The sequence below is a fragment of the Neomonachus schauinslandi genome, chromosome 3 (genome assembly GCF_002201575.2).
Source record: "Neomonachus schauinslandi chromosome 3, ASM220157v2, whole genome shotgun sequence".
NCBI lineage: Eukaryota > Metazoa > Chordata > Mammalia > Carnivora > Phocidae > Neomonachus > Neomonachus schauinslandi.
This window is the reverse complement of record NC_058405.1, coordinates 160698003-160721904: the sequence shown is the minus strand read 5'-3', so window position 1 is coordinate 160721904 and position 23902 is coordinate 160698003. Positions and strand designations below refer to the sequence as shown.

At 36.7% G+C, this 23902-nt stretch overlaps 1 protein-coding gene across 2 annotated transcripts; it reads left to right on the top strand.

Moving 5' to 3' along the window:
* The first annotated feature begins 81 nt into the window (after nt 1–81).
* WDR12 (WD repeat domain 12) lies at nt 82–22085 on the top strand. 2 transcript variants are annotated; one of them, XM_044913382.1, is made up of 14 exons: nt 82–118; nt 749–814; nt 7435–7529; nt 11252–11346; nt 12184–12290; nt 13384–13499; nt 13920–14074; nt 15382–15427; nt 17237–17322; nt 18193–18333; nt 18436–18541; nt 18705–18837; nt 20414–20486; nt 21277–22085. In XM_044913382.1, exons 2-14 carry the CDS (start codon nt 774–776, stop codon nt 21352–21354), a joined length of 1272 nt encoding a protein of 423 aa, XP_044769317.1. In that variant the 5' UTR covers nt 82–118; nt 749–773; the 3' UTR covers nt 21355–22085. The 2 variants fall into 2 exon arrangements, with proteins under 2 accessions (XP_044769317.1, XP_044769316.1); XM_044913381.1 differs by lacking the exon at nt 82–118 and having other exon boundaries at nt 529–814.
* The last annotated feature ends 1817 nt before the right edge of the window (nt 22086–23902 follow it).

The window sequence follows — 23902 nt, the reverse complement described above, 5'->3', positions numbered from 1 at the left end:
GCAGTACTGTGAGACTAGACCACTATCGGCCACCGTCGTCCGTTTCCTTTTTGATTCGTTCTTTTTTTTTTTTTTCGTATCCCTGACTCTCACCTGGATCTAAAGCCTGAAGCTAGAGGTGGGAGCCCTCCGAAAGTCTCGGTAGAGTGAGGTTATGATTGGGAGTATGCGTAAGAAAATAAAGCCGAAAAGCCTTTAGTAAATTAAAGGTGTAGGCAGAGGAAATATAATAGATATCTGACTGGAGCAAATAAGATATCCTGAGGACAGCATGGCAAAAAAGACTACGATTCCCAGTGGTTACAGCGTCTGAGAAGCGCTGCTTTCTGGGAGTGGTAGTGTCTAGGAACTGTGTTTGAAGTATAGGTTCGGAAGACAACCTCTTAAAATTAAAAAGAGATAGAAACAGTTTGAATTGGGCCTTTCCGTATCTTCATAATCGACCACAGGCCTAAATATATTAAAAGAAATTTTAAAAATTAGGGACACTCCGCCTTTAAAACTATGCTTCACTAATCGATGATTCCTAAATCTAGGAATAGGTAGTTGATGTTTGTGGGCTGGGTCTCTGTGTAAGAGCAGCCTCGTGGTTGTCTCGTTGCTGTGGAGGCCGGAGGAAGGAAAGCGGAAGCTCAGAAGACTGCATCTTCTCGCGTATCTGTGCAAGCTAATTTTGAGCTGCCTCTTTTTGTAGTCTTAAGAGACCAGAGAGCCTGTTGTCTGACTATTACCCCTTACGTTTCTGTAGACAAGCCTTGTGTGTACTCCTGGCCATGGCTCAGCTCCAGACACGCTTCTTCACTCACAACAAGAAGTAAGTAAGCGTCCTTTTCTTTCCTCTCCTCTCGCCTCCCTAGGATCCTTCCCAAGAACTCCTTCCGTATGACTTTGTGGAGCCTCGGTTGTCTTTGCTCTCAATGTCTCCCCTCTTTCCCCCCTCCCCCCCCCCGGAATTCCTGGCTTGAGCGAGTTTTCCGCTCAATCGGAAGCTATACCTTGCCAGGATTTCTCCGGGATCGACCTCTGAGATCACAGATCCTATTTGCCTAGCTTCCTAGGCTGTGTATAATTTGAACTGCGAGTGTAGAGGGATCTGAAGGGCTTCAAGTTTGCTTCCTGAATGAAGCACATACGTAATTTTAAAAAGTGAACAATGGACCTAGTCGTTACAGGCTGCCTGCTAGTGGTGTTTCACAGTTTAAGAAAACACAGGTTTATTTTCTTTTTAAGTAGGTGAGACGATGTTTTTCTTTTTTTTTTTTTTAAGATTTTTTATTTATTTATTTGACAGAGAGAGACACAGCGAGAGAGGGAACACAAGCAGGGGGAGTGGGAGAGAGAGAAGCGGGCTTCCCGCAGAGCAGGACGCCGGATGCGGGGCTCGATCCCAGGACCCTGGGATCATGACCTGAGCCGAAGGCAGACGCTTAACGACTGAGCCACCCAGGCTCCCAGACGATGTTTTTCTAAACCAGGTAGATTGGTAGGGTTGGTAGAACTGGTTTTTGATAAAGAGTATTTAGGAGTATTTTGATAAAGTCAATTCAGTTACAGGTTTGTGTATTTATATACATGCTTACACATGTATGTGTATATATATATGCGTGTGTATATGTATATATGAGCACTTTTACTAATGGTCCCTAGGTCAGTAGCATTCATTTGAAACCTAATTGTATTCAGTCTTGCGGTGTATATTACACTATTAATTTTTCTTAGTGTCTCTTCAGGTATAGTGTAAGTCTTTTGATGGTAGGGGACTGTGTATTACAGTTCTTGGATTGACTGAGTCAACAAATGTTTGTCAAGTTCTTCCTGTACTGATAATATATAATGAATATTTGTTGTATTAACAAGCTAATGTCAGTGGTAAACTAGAAAACTCCCACCTCAATTAAGATGATGTCTTTGATTCTTTGTAGTTTTATGAGTTGATGGGGTAAATCATATTCACTCCTCTTGTTGCTTACAGGATACATAAATTGTATTATCAGTGCACATGAGTATTTATACTTGGTCTAGATACTTTTCAAGGAATGTGGTACAATAACATGACCACTGTATTTTTTCTAATTGAAATTTTTATTGAGATAATTGTTGATTCACATGAATTTTTAAGAAATAATAGACCATTATGTTTTAACCCCTGAGATAAATGGATAAACATTATATATGTGTGTGTGTGTGTGTGTGTGTTTAAATTCTTCAAAAAGGTAACAAAACCTAAAAATTAAGTTTTTGCTTCTTATACATAATATGTTCTGGTGAGTAAAATGGGGGGGTGACTAGTTTTTTTCACATATATGTATATAAATTACATATACATGTATATGAATTATGCTTTCTCCCCCTCATTTTACTGACCAAATAGTAAGTGAAAGGAAAAGCCAAAAACTTTGGGAGTGCTTTGGGTTTTTGTAAGATTTATTTATTTATTTTGGAGAGCGAGAGCACCTATGTGCAAGTGGGGGGAGGGGCAGGGGGGGAGAGAGAGAGAGAGAGAGAGAGAGAGAGAGAGAGGGAGAGAATTCCAAGTGGACTCCCCACTGAGTGTTGAGCCCAACATAGGGTTTGATCTCACCACCCATGAGATCAGGACTTGAGCCAAAACCAAGAGTTGAACACTCAACCAAATGAGCCACCCAGGCACCCCCAGAAAAACCTAGGTTTTGTTACCTTTTGGAGAACCTAAATTATTGCTTTTTTTTTTTTTTAGGTTTGATACATATAACTGTAGCCTTACTACTAAAAGTGTAGTTTGAAGATCAGCAGAATCAGCATCACTTGGGAGCTTATTAGAAAAAGCAGAATCTCAGACTCCACCTCAGACCTACTGATTGAAAATCTATATTTTAACAAGATCTGAAGCCCCCTCCCTCATTGTGGCAAAAAGAGATTTATTGTATCATGTCTTGATGAGCCCCTGGATTCTACCTTAACATCTTTTGAAACTTTTCCATTCCCCACAGCTAGGGCTTTAAATCAGGCTTTAGACTTTTTTTTTTGTAGTAACAACTTTCTTGAAATATAATTCACATACAACAGAATTCACACATTAAAGTGTGCAATATTGGGGTACCTGAGTGGCTCAGTCAGTTAAGCATCTGCCTTTGACTCAGGTCATGATCCCAGGGTCCTTCTCCCTCTCCCTCTCCCGCTCCCTGAGCTTGTGCTCTCTGTCTCTTTGTCAAATAAATAAAAAAAAATCTTTTAATTAAAAAATAAAATAGAAATAAAGTGTCCAGTTTTTGCAAAATTGTACAACCATCACTATAGTTTTAGAACATTTTCCACCACCATTTAGCTATTATCCCCTAATCCTTCCAACCCCAGCCCTTGACAACCACTAATCTACTTTCTGTCTCTGTGGATTTGTCTGTTATGGACATTTCGTATAAGTGTAATTATATAGGGGCACCTGGGTGGCTCAGTTGGTTAAGCAACTGTCTTCGGCTCAGGTCAGGGTCCTGGAGTCCTGGGATGGAGCCCCACGTCAGGCTCCCTGTTCAGTGGGGAGTCTGCTTCTCTCTCTCTAGCTTTCACTCTCTCTCAAATAAATAAAATCTTAAAAAAATAAATGTAATTATATAATATGTAGTCTTTTGTGACTGGCTTCTTTCACTTAGGATGATGTTTACAATATTCATCCATATTGTAATACATATCAGTACTCATTCTTTTTTATGGCTAAATAATATTCCATTATATGGATATATGGGATACCAAATTTTGTTTCCAATTTTTAAGTTGATGGATGTTTGGATTGTTTCCACTTTTTGGCTATTATGAGTTGTGGTGATGTGAACTTTTTACAAGGTTTTATTGTTGTTCTTGTTTTAAAGATTTATTTATTTTAGAGGGGGGAGACAGAGAGTGAGCAGGGGAGAGGGGCAGAAGGAGGGGAGAGAGTCCCTAGCAGACTCAGAGCTAAGCCTGGAACCTGATGTGGGGCTCAATCTCATGACCCTGAGATCATGACCTGAGCCGAAATCAAGCCAACTGAGCCACCCAGAAGCTCCTGTATTAGTTACTTTTTAAAACATGGCAAAGCTTTAAGGTTATAAGAATATTAGAACTGAAGAGAATGATTCAGAGATATTTTACTCTGAATATACCCAGAATGAAATAGCAAATCCTGTCCACAAGCTGTAGCAAAGGAAGCCACTGCCTGTGCTGCTATTTTTTTTAATTCAAATTTTTATTTAAATTCTATGTCCTGCTTTTAAAGTAGTCTTCATTATTAAATTTATTTTTTGAATTCCATTTCTTTCTTAAATGACTTAAAAGTTGATTTTGGTATCCATAAAGACAGCATCACATAATGGTGCAGACAGCAGACTGTGGACCTAGATTGCCCAAATATGAATCCTGGATCTCCCACTTGTTAGATGTGTGACTGCACAGATTATGCAATTCTCTGCTTCTTGGTTTTCTCATCTGTAAATTCAGATATAATCACACCTGCATCATAGGGTTGAGCAATAAATTGAGATCATTTCTTGGCATCTAGAGTTAGCCATTACTATTATTTTGTGATTTTGTTGTTTTATTTAAAAGCAGCAGATTTCTTGAATTTCACTGGACTCATAAAGAAGCATACTGTCCTTTTTTTTCCCCATGAAGCAATTATTGGGGTATTTTGTTTCCGTAACTAATTTTGTACTATCACACAAAACTTTCTTGTTATAATTACTAATTTTTTAATGGAGTTACTGCTGGGAATGGCCAGCAATCCCTGTACCGACAGATGAAAGGTGACTCCAAACTTCTCTGTGAAAGAGAGGAGAAGTCGGGGGTCGGCGCTCAGAGCCGAAGACCCTTTGCTCTTCTTGTCTTCCACTTTTATTGGTCCTTCAGGATATTCTTATCACTGTTTCTCAAGCACATGATGTGTGACAGGGGGTCTTACTGAAACTGAGAGGATTTACAGGAAAGATAAGATATGCTAATCTGCATGTTCTACTAAACATAGCCTAAGGGACAATGCACACATCTCTTAGATCACAGGGTGGCTGTTTGGGCTAAGAGAGCTTCTGGAAGGTAACTCCCCGGGGCATTCCTACGGCAGAGTGGTCACGCGGGCCTCCGGGCCTCCGGGCCTCGGCATTCCAAAGGCCTACGCCCTTCTCCGAAAACCTCCCTCGCCCTCAGGGGCCTCTGTTACATTTTAGCAAGCCAGGTATTATGACTGATTTCATGCTCTGCATTAACCCCAACAAGTTACCTTAATTCAGGCTAGTTATTAAAGAAAATGTGGGGTCAAAGTGTGGTTCAGGGAAGCAAACTTCCTTGTTGTCATTGTTTTTTCATACAATGTTGCGGAAAACATTGTTAAGATACCCAGTGTGCTTTCTGGGCTAGAGTCCTGTCTTGGCTCACAGATGTGTTACCTCCTCTTAAATATGATCAGGTCTGCCGAATTCACAGTAAAGCCCAATGTGTGGCAGACTATTTCTGTGGTTGTTTATTAGTTATTCTTTTCATCTCTCCGCTGTTGCCTTCCATTTTTCCTGACTGGTTGCTGACAAACAGCGTATTTACAATGATTTTTATTCAGTTTATCTGCTGATCTTCGGTATGAGGAAGGGCTCAGATTGTGTGTCTCTCATTTACTGATACATCTTTAAAAATAAAGGAATGCTAATTTTCCCTCTTTTGGAGATATTTGTGTATTGTGGGTCAATGCAACAGGTTTAAATCTATGTATGTGTGTATGTATGTATGTAGGTAGCTAGCTAGCCATCTTCTCTGGAATCACTCCATATATCACTCTATGTGGTGACTAAAATTTGCCATTTGTGGTTTGAATTGTGATGGCCTCTTATTCTTCTGTTCCTTCTTTCGTCTCCCTTCCTTCTTCCTATTGGGGAAGGTCATCAGAAAGACCCTGAGATCATGACCTGAGCTGAAACCAAGAGTCTCTTGCTTAACCATCTGAGCCACCCAGGCGCCCCTGTGTACAAGGTTTTGTGTGGACATGTATTTTCATTTCTCTTGGGTATATACTTAGAAGTGGAGTTGCTGGGTCAAATGGTAGTTCCATGTTTAACTTTTTGAAGAACTGCCAGGTTTTCCCAAAGCAACTGCACCATTTTACATTCCCATCAGTAATGAATAAGGGTTCGAATTTCTCTACTTCCTTACCAACATTTCGTTCTTTTTTATTATAGTCGTTATAGTGACTGCAAGCTGATCTTGTGTGGTTTGATTTACGTTTCCTTGGTGAATAATGATGTGGAGCATCTTTTTCATGTGCCTGTTGGCCATTTGTATATCTTCTTTGGAGAAATGTCTTTTAATTCTTTGCCCATTTTTTAAATTAAGTTGTCTTTTTATTATTGAGTTGTAAGTGTACTTTATATATTCTAGATACAAGTTCTTTATCAGAAATGTGATTTGCACATATTTTCTCCCATTCTCTCTTACAAGAGTTTTCTAATTTGACCCTTGTTGTGTGTTCCTCTAATCCGGTCTCAACAGTGCTGCCAAGAAGATCTAATGAAACAAAATTCCGATGATATTATTCTTTAATTAGGACTACTACAGTGGTACCTCATTGCCTAGGGAAAGAAGTAAAAATTACTTCATGTAGTAGATTAACCACTCTGTGCACATCTCCTTAACCTTACCTTTGGTCACTGTCTAGAGCAAAATCACACTTTGTGGAATAGGCTGAGTGGGCAGTTTAATAATTCTTAGCTATTGGTTGCTGCTCTTGCTTTTCTGCACCCTTTCTGTCTACCCCCGTTACCTGACAAAGTCACTTCCCAGATAAAACTTAAGAATGATCTTTCTTGTGCATTCTTTTACACCCTGTTTTTCTATCCTTTGGTTGAAATGATCTACAGCTTCTTTGTTCTCCCATTCTGTATATCACTTAAGACATTGCTGTGAATTGTGTAAGACTGTTGAATCACAGACCTGTACCTCTGAAACAAATAATACATTATATGTTAAAAAAAAAAAAAAAAGAAGAAGATAGCAGGAAGGGAAAAATGAAGGCGGGGAAATCGGAGACGGGAGACGAACCATGAGAGACTATGGACTCTGAGAAACAAACTGAGGGTTCTAGAGGGGAGAGGGGTTGGGGGATGGGTTAGCCTGGTGATGGGTATTAAGGAGGGCACGTATGGAATGGAGCACTGGGGGTTATACGCAAACGATGAATCATGGAACACTACATCAAAAACTAATGATGTAATGTATGGGGATTAACATAATAAAAAAGACATTGTTCTTATATACTTTTATTGTATTTTGATTATCTGACCCTTTCTGAGAACAGAGATCATGTGCTAATTGGTTTTTGTTAACCCGACATAGCAAAATGTCTGGCATATATTAAATACCCAGTAAATACTTGTTGAATGAATAAATGCACATTTGTTAAAATATCTGTAGACTTGACTTTGACATATCATTTCCTTTTTACAGATATGCGGTAGATGATGTTCCCTTCTCAATTCCTGCAGCCTCTGAAATTGCTGACCTTAGTAACATCATCAATAAATTGCTGGAGGCCAAAAATGGTGGGTATAAAGGCTTTGAGAAGTTAGGAGAGGGTGCGGTGCCACTAACTACACTAAAAGACATCACATTTGTATTTAATTTCCCCCTCTTTTGGCCTTATTTTAATGATACTGTATGCATTTTGTAATGGTAAAATTTATAAACTGTAACATGGGTTTCCCTGCTGCATGATACTTTTTTAAGTGCTTTGAAATAGAAGTTTTCAGAAAAAATTATTTCAGTTTAATCTGCTTTTAAGGCAATATGGAGGTAAGGTGGTTGAGATTTAGGAATAATATTTTAGTGTAATAGTTATGACATTGTGATTGTGCTAGGGAGGGCTGGGATGGGTAGGCATAGAACAGGCATCTAGGTGCTTGGGTCTTACTTGCTACACTTCTACAAAGCAAAATGACAGTGTCGCTATTTGAGTATTTATTTTGTGTAATAACAGATGCCAGTATTATTACTGGTATTTTTTTAAGTATTTAGAATTCATTGAAAAATTAATGGATAAAGGTTTATATAGGGTATCAAGTAAAACACTTAAAAGATATAAATATTAAAACATATGCTGTTGTATGAAAATAAATTATTAGCCCATAAAATTAATATGAACAGAGTATGCAAAAATACTGAAACAAGATTGCCCATGAGTTGATAGTTGTTGAAATTGGGTGAGAGGTATTATGAAGGTTTATTATGTTATTCTCAATGTTTCTGTTTAAATCTTCTATTTTTTGTATGGTTTCATTAATTTTTTTAAAAAGTCTTATTACAGAAAATGTCAAACATAAGCAAAAGTGGAGAATAACATAAAGCATGATCTCTAAAAACAAAACTTGTTGGGGCACCTGGGTGGCTTAGTTGGTTGAATGTCTGCCTCAGCTCGGGTCGTGATCCCAGGCTCCTAGGATCGAGCTCCGCCTCAGGCACCCTGCTCAGCAGGGACCCTGCTTCTCCCTCTCCCACTCCCCCTGCTTGTGCATGCTCTCTTTCTCCCTCTCTCTCAATCTCTCTCTGTCAAATAAGTAAATAAAATCTTTTAAAAAGATAAAATAAATTTTAAAAAAATTAAAATATGCTTGCTTCCAAATGGTGATGTCATTGACAAGTTTTGTTTTTATTTTATTTTATTTTTTAAAAGATTTTATTTATTTGAGGGAGAGAGAGGGAGGGAGAGGGAGAAGCAGACTCCCCGATGAAGGGGGGGTGCCTGATGCGGGGCTCGATCCTGGGAACTCCAGGATTGTCCTGAGCCGAAGGCAGACACTTCACCTACTGAGCCACCCAGGTACCCCAAAGCAAGCATATTTTTAAACAGATGTTTCTGATGCTTCAGAGTTCTTTTGATTCTACCCTAGTTGGAGGAATGGAGAGGTGAGAGTTATAAACTAATGCCTAATATTTTCCCCTTCTTCATCTTCAAGTAATTGCATAATTTTTTTGTTAAGTTTGATTTGTTAAGATGATTTTTTTTTTTTTTTTTAGTAATCTGTACACCCATTGTTGGGACTTGAATTCATGACCGCAAGAACAAGAGTCTCATGGTTTTCCAACTGAACCAGCTAGGCGCCCCTGAGATGTTTTTGAACAATTTTTTTTTTTTTTTTTGGTGGGGTGGGTGGCAGGGTCTGCAATTTTTTCATTACTAACAAGCTATTGTTCTTCATTCAGAGATATTCACAAAGCATTTCTCATAGGTCCTTATCTTTACTTCATCTGTTGATGTATAGAGATTTTGATACATAGTTACTTCTAAATTACCAGACTATCATATATTCTTCTTATTGAAAAAGTCTCTGGGAGGGACCCCTGGGTGGCTCAGTTGGTTAAGCGACTCCTTCGGCTCAGGTCATGATCCCAGGGTCCTGGGATCAAGTCCCACATTGGGCTCTGTGCTCTGCGGGGAGCCTGCTTCTCCCTCTGCCTATTCTGCCTGGTCTGCCTACCACTCCCCCTGCTTGGGCTCTCTCTCTCTCTGACAAATAAATAAATAAAATCTTTAAAAAAAGAAAAAAAAAAGTCTCTGAACTGGAATAAGAATTATTCAAATACATAATAGGAGCGCCCTGGTGGCTCAGTCCATTAAACCTCCAATTCTTGATTTCAGCTAGGGTCATGATCTCAGGGGTCGTGAGATTGAGCCCCACGTTGGGCTCCTTGCTGGGTGTGGAACCTGCTTGGGATTCTCTCTCTCCCTCTGCCTCTCCCCCCCACTCGCACTCTTTCGCTCTTAAAAAAAAAAAAAAAATTATTCTTGAAATAGATGTTTTGCATTACCAGTATATGGATGTTTGTTGTTGCCCAAACAGTTGCATATTTTTCTAAATTTGTAGAATGAACATTGGTTTCTTTTTTATAAATTAAATAATAAAGTCATTGCTCTTGAGTTAAAGATATAAATGATTCAGATTTTTAAAAATTAACAATCCAGGGGCGCCTGGGTGGCTCAGTTGGTTAAGTGACTGCCTTCGGCTCAGGTCATGATCCTGGAGTCCCGGGATCAAGTCCCGCATCGGGCTCCCTGCTCGGCAGGGAGTCTGCTTCTCCCTCTGACCCTCCTCCCTCTCATGCTCTCTGTTGATCATTCTCTCTCTCTCAAATAAATAAATAAATAAATAAATAAAAATTAACAATCCAAATAATCCAATGAGAGTTCTTTCAGAAATATCCTAGCTAATAAATGCAGAAAGAATGAAGAATTTTTAGCATTTTGTAAATCCAAGTGAAATAATGGGGTTAAGTAGTAATTATCAATAGCTGATAAAACTATTAATTAGTTAAAAGGCTGACAGAATATTATGATGGATGGGATAAGACTGACATCATCAGAGCCCAGATACAGATTTTCACATCACAGAAAGAGATACAACAAGATAATGCACTTCCTGATGTGATGCAATAGGAAACACATAATACTGTGTGTAAATATTCTTACCAAAAAAAAAAAAAGCAAACCTGAACTCTAATCAAGTGTTTAGGTCTGCTTAGTGTACAGGACATGTAGGTGGTAGAGGAAACATGTTAAGGGACGCCTTGGAGATGTAATCAAATCCAGAATGTAGAAATATTTAGAAGACAGATGACCTAGTGTCTTTTACAAATAAATGGCAAGGGAGAAAAAGGAGGCGGGGGAACTGTTAAAGATTAAATAAGACATATTAATCAAATATGTGTGGACTTTGGATGCTAATTCTAAAAAACTCACTGTGAAAAGACATTTATAAAACAAGGAAATATGAACATTGGCTATTCGATATTAAAAGGAATAATGATTAAATTTTTAATCATCACCACTATTTTTTTAAGTCTTTATATTTTAGAAATACTTACTAAAGCATTTACAGATAAAATGATAGCATTTCTAGGGTTTGATTTAAAATAAACCAGCAGAGGCGTGGAATGAGGTGTATAGATGATTGCCCATAAGTTGGTAATTGTCATAATATGTGATGGAGATGGGGATTCATAATGTTATTTCTACTTTTATATATATTTGGAATTATCCATTGAATAAAAAGTTTGTTTAAATACCAGTACCACCAATAAAAAATTACACCAACAGAAGAAAGTACTCTGTTCTTAAAAATCATAGTGTATTGGAATACATGGCCTGATTATACCACGAAGAAATTCCGGAGAAACTCAGAGGCCACACTGGGGATAATAGGGAAAATAGGTTTGGGGGTTTCTCATATACCTTTGCTGTTGTGATCATTTTATTATGCATTTTCTTTAGAGTTCCACAAACATGTGGAGTTCGATTTCCTTATCAAGGGCCAGTTTCTGCGAATGCCCTTGCTCAAACACATGGAACTGGAAAACATCTCATCGGTAAGTTCAAATGTTTACCTGTTGTTTTATGTCCGGTGTTCTCAGATAATGTGGAAAACTTTTAGAATCACCTGAATCTTTAGCAACCAAGATTTTTTTGATTATTGTTTTTTTTTCTAGAAATTTGAACTTTAGTTTTTGTGTATTAAATTTTGAAATCCCCTCTTCTGAAGGTGTATTAAGAAATGCAGATGAACGGATATGGGAAGGAATTTTCGTATTTGTGAAAGAATTGTCAAAAAAGGGAATAACAAATATATGTTTACTAATAAAGGTATACAAAAGGATTATGCACATAAAAAACTTATGGGTTAGGTTATTGTGATTTATAGTGGTTCCCCTTTCCTCTAATATTTAATTTCTTTAATATTGCTTTTATAATTTAAAATAAAATTTATAATTGCTTTTATACTTTTAGGCAGGTTTTAGAACTGTGATAAAATGTACTGCAATTTATCATTTTAACCATCTTTAAGTGTATAATTCAGTGGCAATAAGTACATTCACAATATTATGCATGCATCACTACTGTCCATATCCAGAACTTTTTCATCATCCTCATTAAACAGAATGCTTTTATGATTTTATTTTTTAAGTTTCTTTTATTTTCTCCCCTCTCCCCCACTTTTGGCATAAATTTTCCAAGGTCATTAGTGTTTCTTAATACTACTTTTAGGTCAGATAAAGTTTTTCACCTTTTGCATGGCTCCAAATTTTCTGAGTTATGGAGGGGACTGACATGAAGGAGACCTATTAAACTGGGAGTCCTTTATTTTCATAGTGTACTATTTTAAAACTGTCCCGCCTGATTGATTTCTGGTTTTTCTCTTTGACTAGGAAGAGGTTGTGGAATTGGAATATGTGGAGAAGTACACTGCCCCTCAGCCAGAGCAATGCGTGTTCCACGATGACTGGATCAGTTCTGTCCGAGGGGCAGAGGAATGGTATTGCCATATGAATGTTCTTCTATCCATTTTATTAGTCTTTTTTAAGTGTACTATGTGAATATTTTTCTGATTGACTCTGTGTTCTTTGTAAAAGTAATTTTGTATGTATCGGTGACCATACCAAAGATCTTTCTCTTCAGTTTATTTAAGAAACATATCTATTAATAGGTTTTCTTTTCTGTCTCAAGATGTTGTAGTGGCATTTGTCTGTTGGATAAGACAAGTGTCTTAGGGCATTTGTGTGTTGCTTATAAGACCAAAGATAAATTTGTTTCATAGAGGGGAAAAAAACCTTTTTATAGCCACAGATCTCCTAGCCTACTACCATGAAGATGCAGATCATACTATTTTAGGACTAAAAAGGGCAGACTAGATTCGAGCAGGTATGGATGGCCCAGAGCAAACCCTCACTGGCCTTACTTGTAGAAAAGCCCTTTGAGAGTGGATCATAGTACAGGCTTACTTCTTTCAAAGACTATCTTCCTGGAGTTGTTACCCAAGTGATGTTTTTACTGGTTTTACTTTTACTTTAGATGATTTTACTGTTTGTTTTTTTTTTTTAAAGATTTTATTTATTTATTTGAGACAGAGAGAATGAGAGAGACAGAGAGCACATGAGAGGGGGAGGGTCAGAGGGAGAAGCAGGCTCCCCGCCGAGCAGGGAGCCCGATGCGGGACTCGATCCCGGGACTCCAGGATCATGACCCGAGCCGAAGGCAGTCACTTAACCAACTGAGCCACCCAGGTGCCCTTTACTGTTTTTCTATTAAAAGGTTTTAACTAGTTCAGTACAAAGGACTGTTAAGCCTTACAAGCAAATTCCCTGAGAGTTGTAATGTTTACAACAGTAGTAAAAATGAAATCTAGGGTTTTTCAGTTACATTTTCATTTTTAGGAGGTCAGGAAAAGTCAAATATAACCTCTTCTGATCTATTCTAGTGTGTTTTGAAATCTTAGTCTTCATGTTAAAAAAATTTTTTTAAGTATAATCCTGAAGGTTTACTTTGTCATTGCTTTAGAAATATAATTGATTTCAGGTTTTGAAAAAGCTGCTTTTTCTATTTCATACAGTTTTTTTTTCTCTTGATAGGATCTTGACTGGTTCTTATGATAAGACTTCTCGGATCTGGTCCTTGGAAGGAAAGTCAATAATGACAATTGTGGGACATACAGACGTTGTAAAAGATGTGGCCTGGGTGAAAAAAGGTTAGGACTCTTTGCCTAAACTGAAAGGAATCCTGCATAGGCAATTGGAAATAAGCCATTTTCACTGCTGGGGCAGAATGGGGACAGTGTAGGAAGGGCCTCATACCTCAGTTTTTGTGAGGTCTTTCAAACATGTAGTGTTCAAGAAGAAAAAGACTAAGTAAGAAAATCTGTAAGTGGTAGAGTTAAATCCTTACTAAGTTATAACAGATAAAATATACTTTCAAGTTAATACTGGGTCAAACTCCTATTTTATAGTATTTTTGAAGAATCATCCTTTTATACCATAAGTTACTTCTTTTTCAAAGCTGGCTAATGTCTTTCTCAACAACAAAAAATTCAGTTCTTCAGTTTCAGAACACAATGTATTTTAAATTTTTATACTAATTTGTTCTTATTCTTCTGTTCTCCTTTCTTCAGATAGTTTGTCTTGCCTACTACTGAGTGCTTCTATGGATCAGACGATTCTCTTATGGGAGTGGAACGTGGAGAGAAACAAAGTGAAAGCCCTGCATTGCTGCAGAGGCCATGCCGGAAGTGTGGATTCTATAGCTGTTGATAGCACGGGAACTAAAGTAAGTAGCTGGTGTGTTGTACTAGTTGTACTAGTACTAGTACTGTTGAATTAGAGTTTGAGCTTCTTATGCAAACAACTTTTTCTTCATGTATTCATTGTGATTGTCCTACTTTCGTAACAGTTGATAATTAAAGAATATGATTTTGAACCCAAAGTAAATAGTCTTAAAATAAGAGAAAGATTCACCTCCTCAGTCTGGGTTTCTCTGGTTTAGACTTTATATTAAACTGCAGAAATTTTACGAAATCAGGTAAACAAGCAGTGTAACATTCTTTAATCATAGTGATTGACATTTTCAATCTTCGAGCTTCTCAGTGCTGTCATCAATTGAAAATGTCTAGTTGATCATCTAAGCCTTAGCATACACTAAGGTTAGTGTTAATAGAGGTTGTTTTACTAGTATTGCTGATTTACTCTATCATGACAGAATGGTCCACGTTAGTTAAAAAGAAACAAACCTGAGTACAACACTTTGTTGACTTATGAGGGATTACAAATTCTCTTGCCATTTGAAAGTTCCCTAAAAGCACATTGAAAATTCTGGATTTAAGAGTGTTTCTTCAGCATTTCCTTGCCAGTTAGCATAACAGAGGATATTTCATGCATTCAGAGGTAAAGATTTATAATTATTCATATTGAGCCATAAATAAGGTTTTCCTATTGTCAAGTCAAAACTTAAATGAATTAATCATACCCTATCCTTTGGCCGTAAGAAACAGAAACTCATCTTGAACTTTTTTCAGCTTAAAAGATTGTGAGATCCAGGAAGAGTGAACAATCACATCACCAGCATTTGGGTCTCAGGAACCAAAGGAATTGAGCTTGAATGTGGCCAACACCCCCCCTCCGCCACTCATCTCCCTAAATTGACTTGATTCTCTTTTACCTCAAACTGGCTTTTTCCACATGGCAGTAAAAAAAGCAGTCTGGCTTTCAGTATTCCTAGGTTTTACATCCTATACCATCAGTCCCTGAAAAAGACTAACTTCAACTCTCTGGAACACAAGTTTTCAAAAAAAAGGTCCTGAAGGAGGAAGGGACCTGTGTGCACAGTGTAGACCAGTTGTCCACCTCAATCTAAGCAACCACAGCCAGGGCACAGGGCCATATAAGAATGGAAGCTCCTTCAGTTGCCTTGAGATTGAGGATAAAACTTCTAGGAAACTAGGAAGCCATGTAGATACCATAGTAGTAAAGGATTTCAGAACAAAGTAAAGGTTTTAAAAGTTACAATAGAAAAAACAAGGCAAATAATATGGTAGGTTATATTACATACTCTTTTTCTCTTTATGTATATCTTTTTAGTTTTGCAGTGGCTCCTGGGATAAGATGCTAAAGATCTGGTCTACAGGTAAATTAAATATTTATTGTACTTTGACTTACTAGTGGTGTTTCAAGAATTTCAGTGAAAGACTATTTAACACACATTTTTCCATAAAAATGAACCAGAGCTTTTGAGGATACAAACAAAGGAGCATATAGAGAAAAATTAATATACTTCTTTGTGTTTAAAAATGTGTTTCTATCTACCGCCCTCTTATTTATTGAACCATGTCACTGAATTGCTGCAAGTAACCAATAACATGATTGATGTAATAGGACATAACTGCCTTAGTTCTCGGAGTTCTCTTATTCCGGAACCTGGAAATAAAAATACTTTCTGAGTCATTTTGATATACTCCACTGTTAGAGAAATTTCTTAGTTAAGTTGATTTACTTAAAAAAATTTTTTTTTTTTTTTTTAAGATTTTATTTATTCGAGAAAGAGAGAATGAGAGAGAGACAGAGAGCATGAGAGGGAGGAGGGTCAGAGGAGAAGCAGACTCCCTGCTGAGCAGGGAGCCTGATGTGGGATTCGATCCCGGGACTCCAGGATCATGACCTGACCCGAAGGCAGTCGCTTAACCAACTGAGCCACCCAGGCGCCCTAAAAAAATTTTTTAATGCAGTTTTACCAAACTTAATTTTTTTACTTTGAAAACATAGAAGGAACAATTAGAAGAGAAAGAGTTGGAGGAGGGAGGACTCTTAGAGGAAGGTGCCTTGATAATAGGAGAAAAGAGGGGGAAGACCCACAGATATTTAAATTAAAAAGAACTGGTAGTCTAGAATTATTTAAACAGGTAAACAGAACAGAATCCCTGTTACTTGAGGGAATTGCTGTATTATAGTATAATACCCTAAATACAGTTCACAAAGTAGAGTTGGGGAGATCAAGAAAAGCCTGAGCAGTGTCAGATGGCGAGAAATATAGAAGTCAGTCCAGTAGATTTCCCAGTAATGCTTAAAGCAAATAGTTTTGTTTTGTTTTTTAAGGTTTATTTTAGAGAGAGAGAGTGCAAGGCAGAGGGGGAGAGAGAAAGAATCTCAGGCAGACTTCCTGCCACGTGTGGAGGCTGAAGCTTGGGGCTTGACCTCATGACCCTGAGATCATGACCTGAGCTGAAATCAGGAGTTGGACACTTAACCGACTGAGCCATGCAGGCGCCCCTTAAAGCAAACAGTTTTGAGGCAGAAAGTTTCTGGTTTATTTGGATAATTTTCCTTTTGTGGAATATTTTATTGTATGAAATACTTTTAATTCATTGTCAGAAAAGTGAAATAGTCAAGAAAAATAAACATGACTGGATTGTATCTTCTTTTAATGTGTTTGTTTAACCTTGTCATTCCTTTATAATACAAATGCAATGTGGGCGAACTCTCCAACAACTAAGAGTAAGCAGTTTTTCATAGATATGGTAAGGTGATGAATATTCATAATGATGCTCTTAAAGATATAGCAAAATATCAAACTGGTTAGACTTTAGGATTTTAGTGTACTCTGGTTTTTGCTTTCTCCTTTTGGAAGATTGCTAACCCAGGTATAGTTTTTATATATAAATTTCTGTTAACCAGAATAAGGAAGAATATCCATTCCCTAACCAGTTGAGATAACATGGAGAAAACATACACCCAGAAAAATAAGAATTCTTTTAAGACTATTTGCAATCAGGGGGCGCCTGGCTGGCTTGGTAGTGCATCTAACTCCTGATCTTGGGATCATGAGTGCAAGCCCCATGTTGAGTGTAGGGATTACTTTAAATGAATAAATAAATAATCATTTGCAATTAATATTTATCATAAATTTTTAACATATCAAATCTAATTTTTTGTGATACAGTTCCTACAGATGAAGAAGATGAAATGGAGGAATCCACAAATCGACCAAGAAAGAAACAGAAAACAGAGCAGTTGGGACTAACAAGGGTAAGTATTTTTGTACTACAGAGAGCATGATTTTTAAGGGGTTTAAAAAACGAACAACAGAGACTAGAGAGGCTAAAATACTTTCTGGACCTTTATGAGAACCTTTGCTGATCTATGATCTGATATAAGCCCCTCACGTTACAGATGAGGTGATAATATTTAAGGAGGTTAAAATTAACAAAGTTAATAAAAGTAGATTAATGTCTACAAGGCAGCACCTTGACTCAAACCTAGATCTCCCTGACCCCAGCACTTTTTCAGCTAACTTCTACATATAACATGTACATATGAGAGAGTTAAGTTAGGGTTAATATTTTTTTTTTTAAAGATTTTTATTTATTTATTTGACAGAGAGAGACACAGAGAGAGAGGGAACACAAGCAGGGGGAGTGGGAGAGGGAGAAGCAGGCTTCCCGCTGAGCGGGAAGCCCGACGCGGGGCTCGATCTCAGGACTCTGGGATCATGACCTGAGCCGAAGGCAGACGTCTAATGACTGAGCCACCCAGGCGCCCCAGGTTAGGGTTAATATTAATACTTTTCAAAATAAAAAGTAGAACAAATGGGAAAGCAGCAGGCTATAGAGGAAAGACTACAAACTTTGGAGTAATATTTGTGTTCAAACTTAAATCTGACATGTGTAAGCTGTATGACCTTGAGCAAGTTCTCTTTCTCAGCTTCATTGTCTTCATCTATAAAATAAAAATACATACCTGTTTTGGAGGATTGTTGTAAAGAAGAAATAAGGCAGGATATGAAAGCTAAAGCATCTGGCATATGGGCTTCAGAAGTAAATAACTACTGTTACTGTTTCATTTATTCTAAACTGAAAATGCTTTTCGCTTTTCCTTTTGGGTATCTTTCATTTCTAGACTCCCATAGTGACCCTCTCTGGCCACAAGGAAGCAATTTCTTCGGTTCTATGGTCAGATGCTGAAGAAATCTGCAGTGCATCTTGGGACCACACAATTAGGGTGTGGGATGTAGAGTCTGGCAGTCTTAAGTCAACTTTGGTAAGACATAAATTCCGTGATTCTCTGTTTAATTTTGAGCCATCTAAAGATGGTTATTTCTAGCCCACCATGGTTAAATGTTCTTTCCTGTTTGTTTTTCAGACAGGAAATAAGGTGTTTAATTGTATCTCCTATTCTCCACTTTGTAAACGTTTAGCATCTGGAAGCACAGATAGGCATATCAGACTGTGGGATCCCCGAACTAAAGGTGAGTTGTGTAAATCACTGGAGGGGAAATATGTGTAAATAACATCAGTTTCTCCTCTCACTAGAGATGTGTATAAAAAGACAATTTTCTACAAACATTGTTTTGGGTTCTGCATACTTCTCTTCTAAAATTCAATAATTATTATCTTTTTTATTTTGTTCAGATGGTTCTTTGGTGTCGCTGTCCCTAACCTCACATACAGGCTGGGTCACATCATTAAAGTGGTCTCCTACCCACGAGCAGCAGCTGATTTCAGGTTCTTTAGATAATATCGTCAAACTGTGGGATACAAGAAGGTATATCCTATTTATAATCTACAAAGAAAATACATCGATTACTTATCATATACAGAGAAAATGAAATGAATGCTGAAAAGATTATCCAGAAGCAGAAGGGTAAAAGAAAAGTTTTTGGTTATATGACCTGAGATGATAAATATTGGTGTCAGAAAGAAAAGCCAGGGTCAAAGGGATTTTCTTCATGTTGATAGGTTATTTTTTGCATTCTGAAAAAAATTATCTTATTATCTTGAACCTTAATATAAATATGATATAGAAGGCCAATGGTCTCTAAATAAATGGAACTGTAATCAAATAATAAATTATATGTTAATAGAAAAATAAATAAATAAATAAAATATGTATTTTAAAAGCTAACTAGATATTAAAGTTTTCTTTTTTGATACTAGTATATACAGAGTACCCCCAATGAATTTCATACACAACTTACTTAAATATTTTTACAAGTAGAATGGAGAAGCATTAACCAAATACCTGTTTGTTGTTTACCTAAATCTGTATTCTGACATCCTTATGATGCATGATTTGTTAATATCTAGAAGTTTGTTTACATTTTACTTGGATACTTTATGTAGCAATTAGCGTATAGTTTCTGCTAATAGTAGTAAGTGATGTGAAGAAAGTAAAGCAGAGTAAAAGGGATACTTCTTTAGGAATGGGCTCTTGGAAAGTGATTTCCCAGTGAACTGAACAATGGGAAGGTATTAGCCATGCACAAATCATGGTTAGAGGGAACAACAGATAAGGTGGTGAAAATCTTGGCAAAATAGCAAGAGGGCCCGTGTTGATGGAATGGAGTAAGCAAGGAAAAGAGTGGCTGGAGATGAAGCAGGTAGTAGTTACACTGAGTATGACCCTATGGGCCATGGTAAGGAATTTGGGTTCCATTCTAAGTATAATGGGGAAGGCTTTGTGCAGGCTCTAAAGAGGGTAGGAAGAATGGAAGCAGGGAGGTTCTAGGTTGGATTCTAGGTATATTTTGAAGACAGCTCTATTAGCTCATGGACAGAATATGGACATAGAAATCAAAGGATAATGCCCATTATTTTCTGCCTGAGCAATTGCACCATTACTGGTACAATTTACTATGATGGAAAAGAGTAGAGAAACAGATTTATGAGGGAACATCAAGAGTTTTGTTTGGGTTGTTTTAAATTTGTAGGGCCATGAGACATCCAGATGATGGGCAATTGAATATGCATATCAAAATCAGGGAAGAAGTTTGGACTAAAGATATAAACTTGAGAGTTATCAGCATATACATGGATGGACAAAGGATATATAAAGCTATGATTTGAGGGTCAAGGAAGTGTGAAAATGGGCCTAATTATGAATAAATATTTATAAATAAATAGCATTTTTCCTGAATATTTGTTGTAGTAAATCTCTGTATTCTGCTAATGATAGGGGAATATCAGGAGAGATGGTCAAGTAAATACTCAGAATCTTAAGAAACTGGTTATTGGGGCAAGGATGGTAAAAGTCTGTGAAGTTTTCAGAAAAATATGATTAGTCATAAATTTTTTTTAATATTGTGAAATGCATATAACATGGTAATACTTTGATCTTTTAGTTGTAAAGCTCCTCTCTATGATCTGGCTGCTCATGAAGACAAAGTTCTGAGTGTAGACTGGACAGACACAGGGGTAAGAATTTATTAGTTATTTGGTAAAGAGGAAAAATAGAGAATAAATCTGGTGTGTGTATTTAGGGAGTTACTAGTTTCAATGTGGCTGATAATTATAATTCTGTATTCTAAGTTTCCCTTAATATTAGTCATAAAAATCTCACATTACTTTCAAAGAAGAAACAAATTTGTTCTTTATAATTAGGAGTAGTAAAATTTGAAAATTTTGAAGCGGTTTTTTCTTCAAGTATTTTAATGAAATGTTTTAAATTCATAAATTTGCTCCACTAGTCCAGTTAGTTCTAAGTATTTCCCCCTTAAAAAAATCTTGCAGAATAAGTCTAGACTATAAAATGTGCTTAAAGAATTACAATTTACTTATTTTTATGTATATTAGCTGTTATTGCTAAAGAATTCTTTCCAAATACAGGTCCTAGGGCTACTTGAATAATTTGTAATATCCATTTACCTGCAAACAGTTAAGATACTCTCCTATAAAACTTAATTTTCTTAAATAGGTAAAACTATATCACCCCTTAGACTTTTAAATTTTATTATATTTCTTAACAAATACTTCATAGAGAGTACAATAGCATATCATGCCTCAACCAAATTTAAATGATCACTTTTAAAGTATTAATAGAGTGTATTATAATATGGTAGTGAAAATTGATGTAATTGGTCCATTTAAGTATTAGCTCTAAATGCGAGTTAACTGCTCATCCATAATTCCTTCTGTAATCAGTCAGTATTTATGTTTATAATTATGTTTACTTAAATGTTTTTTTTTTTCCTCTCCCTTTACACAGTTACTTCTGAGTGGAGGAGCAGACAATAAATTGTATTCCTACAGATATTCACCTACTACTTCTCATGTGGGGGCATGAAAGTGAATGATAAATTTGACTCCAGAGATTGTTTCTGTAAATGAAATTGATAAAGAAGCCTCAGATTACATCAGTGACGGTTCAGAAAGCAGCCTCTTTAAGTTTATATAATGTTTTCACCCTTGATAATAGCTATCACTGTCTATTTCTTTATTTTATATTTATTATACAATAGTTTATGTTGTTAAAATTTAAATGTGACCTCTCTCTGCCATATGCAAACTCTGAAAGTAAACTGAGTTTTTTTTATTTCCTTTTATAGGTATTGGTTTGAATTAAGATTTGCTTTTGAAATGCTGTAAAAGCATATATTAAAAATACAATAATTGTCCAGATTTTTATTTCTGATGGGGAAACTTAAGTTTTCCAATGTTAGCTGTTTAAAAAAAGTATCTTAAGGAAAGTAATAAATTCTAATAGAGAAAAAATTAGAAATACAATTTGCTTTAGGTAAAATAGTGATGTCTAATAAGACTTTGTGGGTATTCAGAACATTAAAACATATAGATGCTGCCAATTAAGAGTTTGTTGAAATATTTTAAGTGAAGTACTTTGTATTAAAGCTATGTTAGAATCCTTTAGAAATTGCATACAGATTTCATGGTAACCAGGAATCTTTTTCCCCAACCTATCCTTGTATAGAATAGAATCTTTAGACAAAAACTTTCAGTCAGTATTAGATAGTAAACATTCTATAAATTTTATATCGTTAGCATTTATCTTACTACATATGTTATATACCAAATATTTAAAGTAAATGTCTTCTTAAAGTGTGACTTCCATCTTTAATGGATTGGTATTCCTCAGGCAGAGCACTTCAGCCTCTAATATATGGAAAATAAGGTTGGTCTCATCACTAGACTGTAATGCAGTATATGTCAAAAAATGTTCCTATCACAGAGGTCTAGGAAGTAATATGTATACCTGGCTGCAATTGAGAGCCAAGTTAACAGTGGATTAAGCCAGTTAGGAGTTTAGTTGTCTTACAAGTTGAAATCGAGGCAGTCCAGGGCTGGGAGAGAGTGGTTTTGTTCCACACTCTTAGGGACCCAGGCTTCGTCAATCCCTAGGATATGGTCCTCATCTTCACAAAGAGCTAGAGCTACAGTTATTATATAATTTCTTAAAAGAAAGTGCATTTTAATGCCAAAAAAACAGGGGTGCCTGGATAGCTCAGTCAGTTAAGTGTCAGGTCATGATCTAGGGGTCCTGGGATAAAGCCTCGCATCTGGCTCTCTGCTCAGCAGATTCTGCTCCCTCTCCCTTGGTGCTTTCTCTCCCTCTCTTGCTCTCTTTCCAGTAAATAAAATCTTTTAAAAAAAAGTGAATATCAAGTTAGCTAGAAAATATACCAGTCTGTTTTTATCATTTAGTGTAGACTGGTATAAATTTCATCATATCTGTAGTGTCTGGAAGTCTAACTTTTATAGGACAAAGAAGAATTTCTTGTTTTAAATGTTCTCTGAATGAGCCTTTGTCAGAGTTATCTAAATGTTTTTCTTAACTCACCCAGTCTGGGCTCAGTTGTAGTATGCATACACTAGGTAGTTGAAGCAAAGGTAAAGAGGCTTATTTATTAGATGTAGTGGACAAAGAAGGAAGTAGCATCAAGTATTGGTCCCTCACTTATTCTCAACCCTGGTTCCAAGGAGGATACATTCATGCTTCAGGCATTCTCCCTTGGGATGGGTGTAACATTAGTGATCAAGTTTCTGGGATCAATCTCTGCCAAATTTCTCTCCTTGTGTAACTCAGGTGATTAGATTACTCCTCAAACAGGAAAAATATGAGAGGCCAACCAAAGCCTAGAAGATACAAATTATGACGTTCCTAACCATGTTGATACTTGCTTTTACCTCATCGAACACAGTTTTAAGAAATTCCTTTCTTACTGTTTAACGATAATCTTGCTAATATTAAAAATTAGACTCAAAGTATACCTAATTGTCAGTTCAAGAACAAAGGCTGAACTTCTACCATGTACCAGCGTCTCTGGAGATGTAGGGAAAGGGAAAAAAACGCAGAAAAATGTATGACATGGACACTACCTCCAAAAAGATAAGCTTGCATAGAAACACTCATTTAATAGTTAGTTATAACAGTGACTTAAATGCATAAAAGATGTAAATGTAAGGTAGAAAGGTGGCATAGAGAAGGAACCAATTAGCTTTGTGGGAAGCAAGTTGGATGTCAAGAAAAGCATTGTAGTAGAGTGATGCTTTAGCCAGATCTGGACAGATACAGGTTGGGAAAGGTGGAGCTGTTACCTCTGGCAGAAATGATAGTTCAGAAATACCATGAGGAAGGAAGAAAGCATATTTCTTCATACGCTAAGTAGCTCAGTTTTGTTTTCCTCTTAGATAAAGCTGCCTCCGGGTCTTATCTAAGACATGATGATCTTTTTATATTGGAAACCATGAAAACAAAACCTGGCTGTGACAATTACCTAGAGATTATTAGGTAGAAACTTGAGTTACGTAAGATTTTTAATTCTGCATAGAATGCAGAAAAACATAATAGATTTTCTATGAATAGATGACTGGTATTT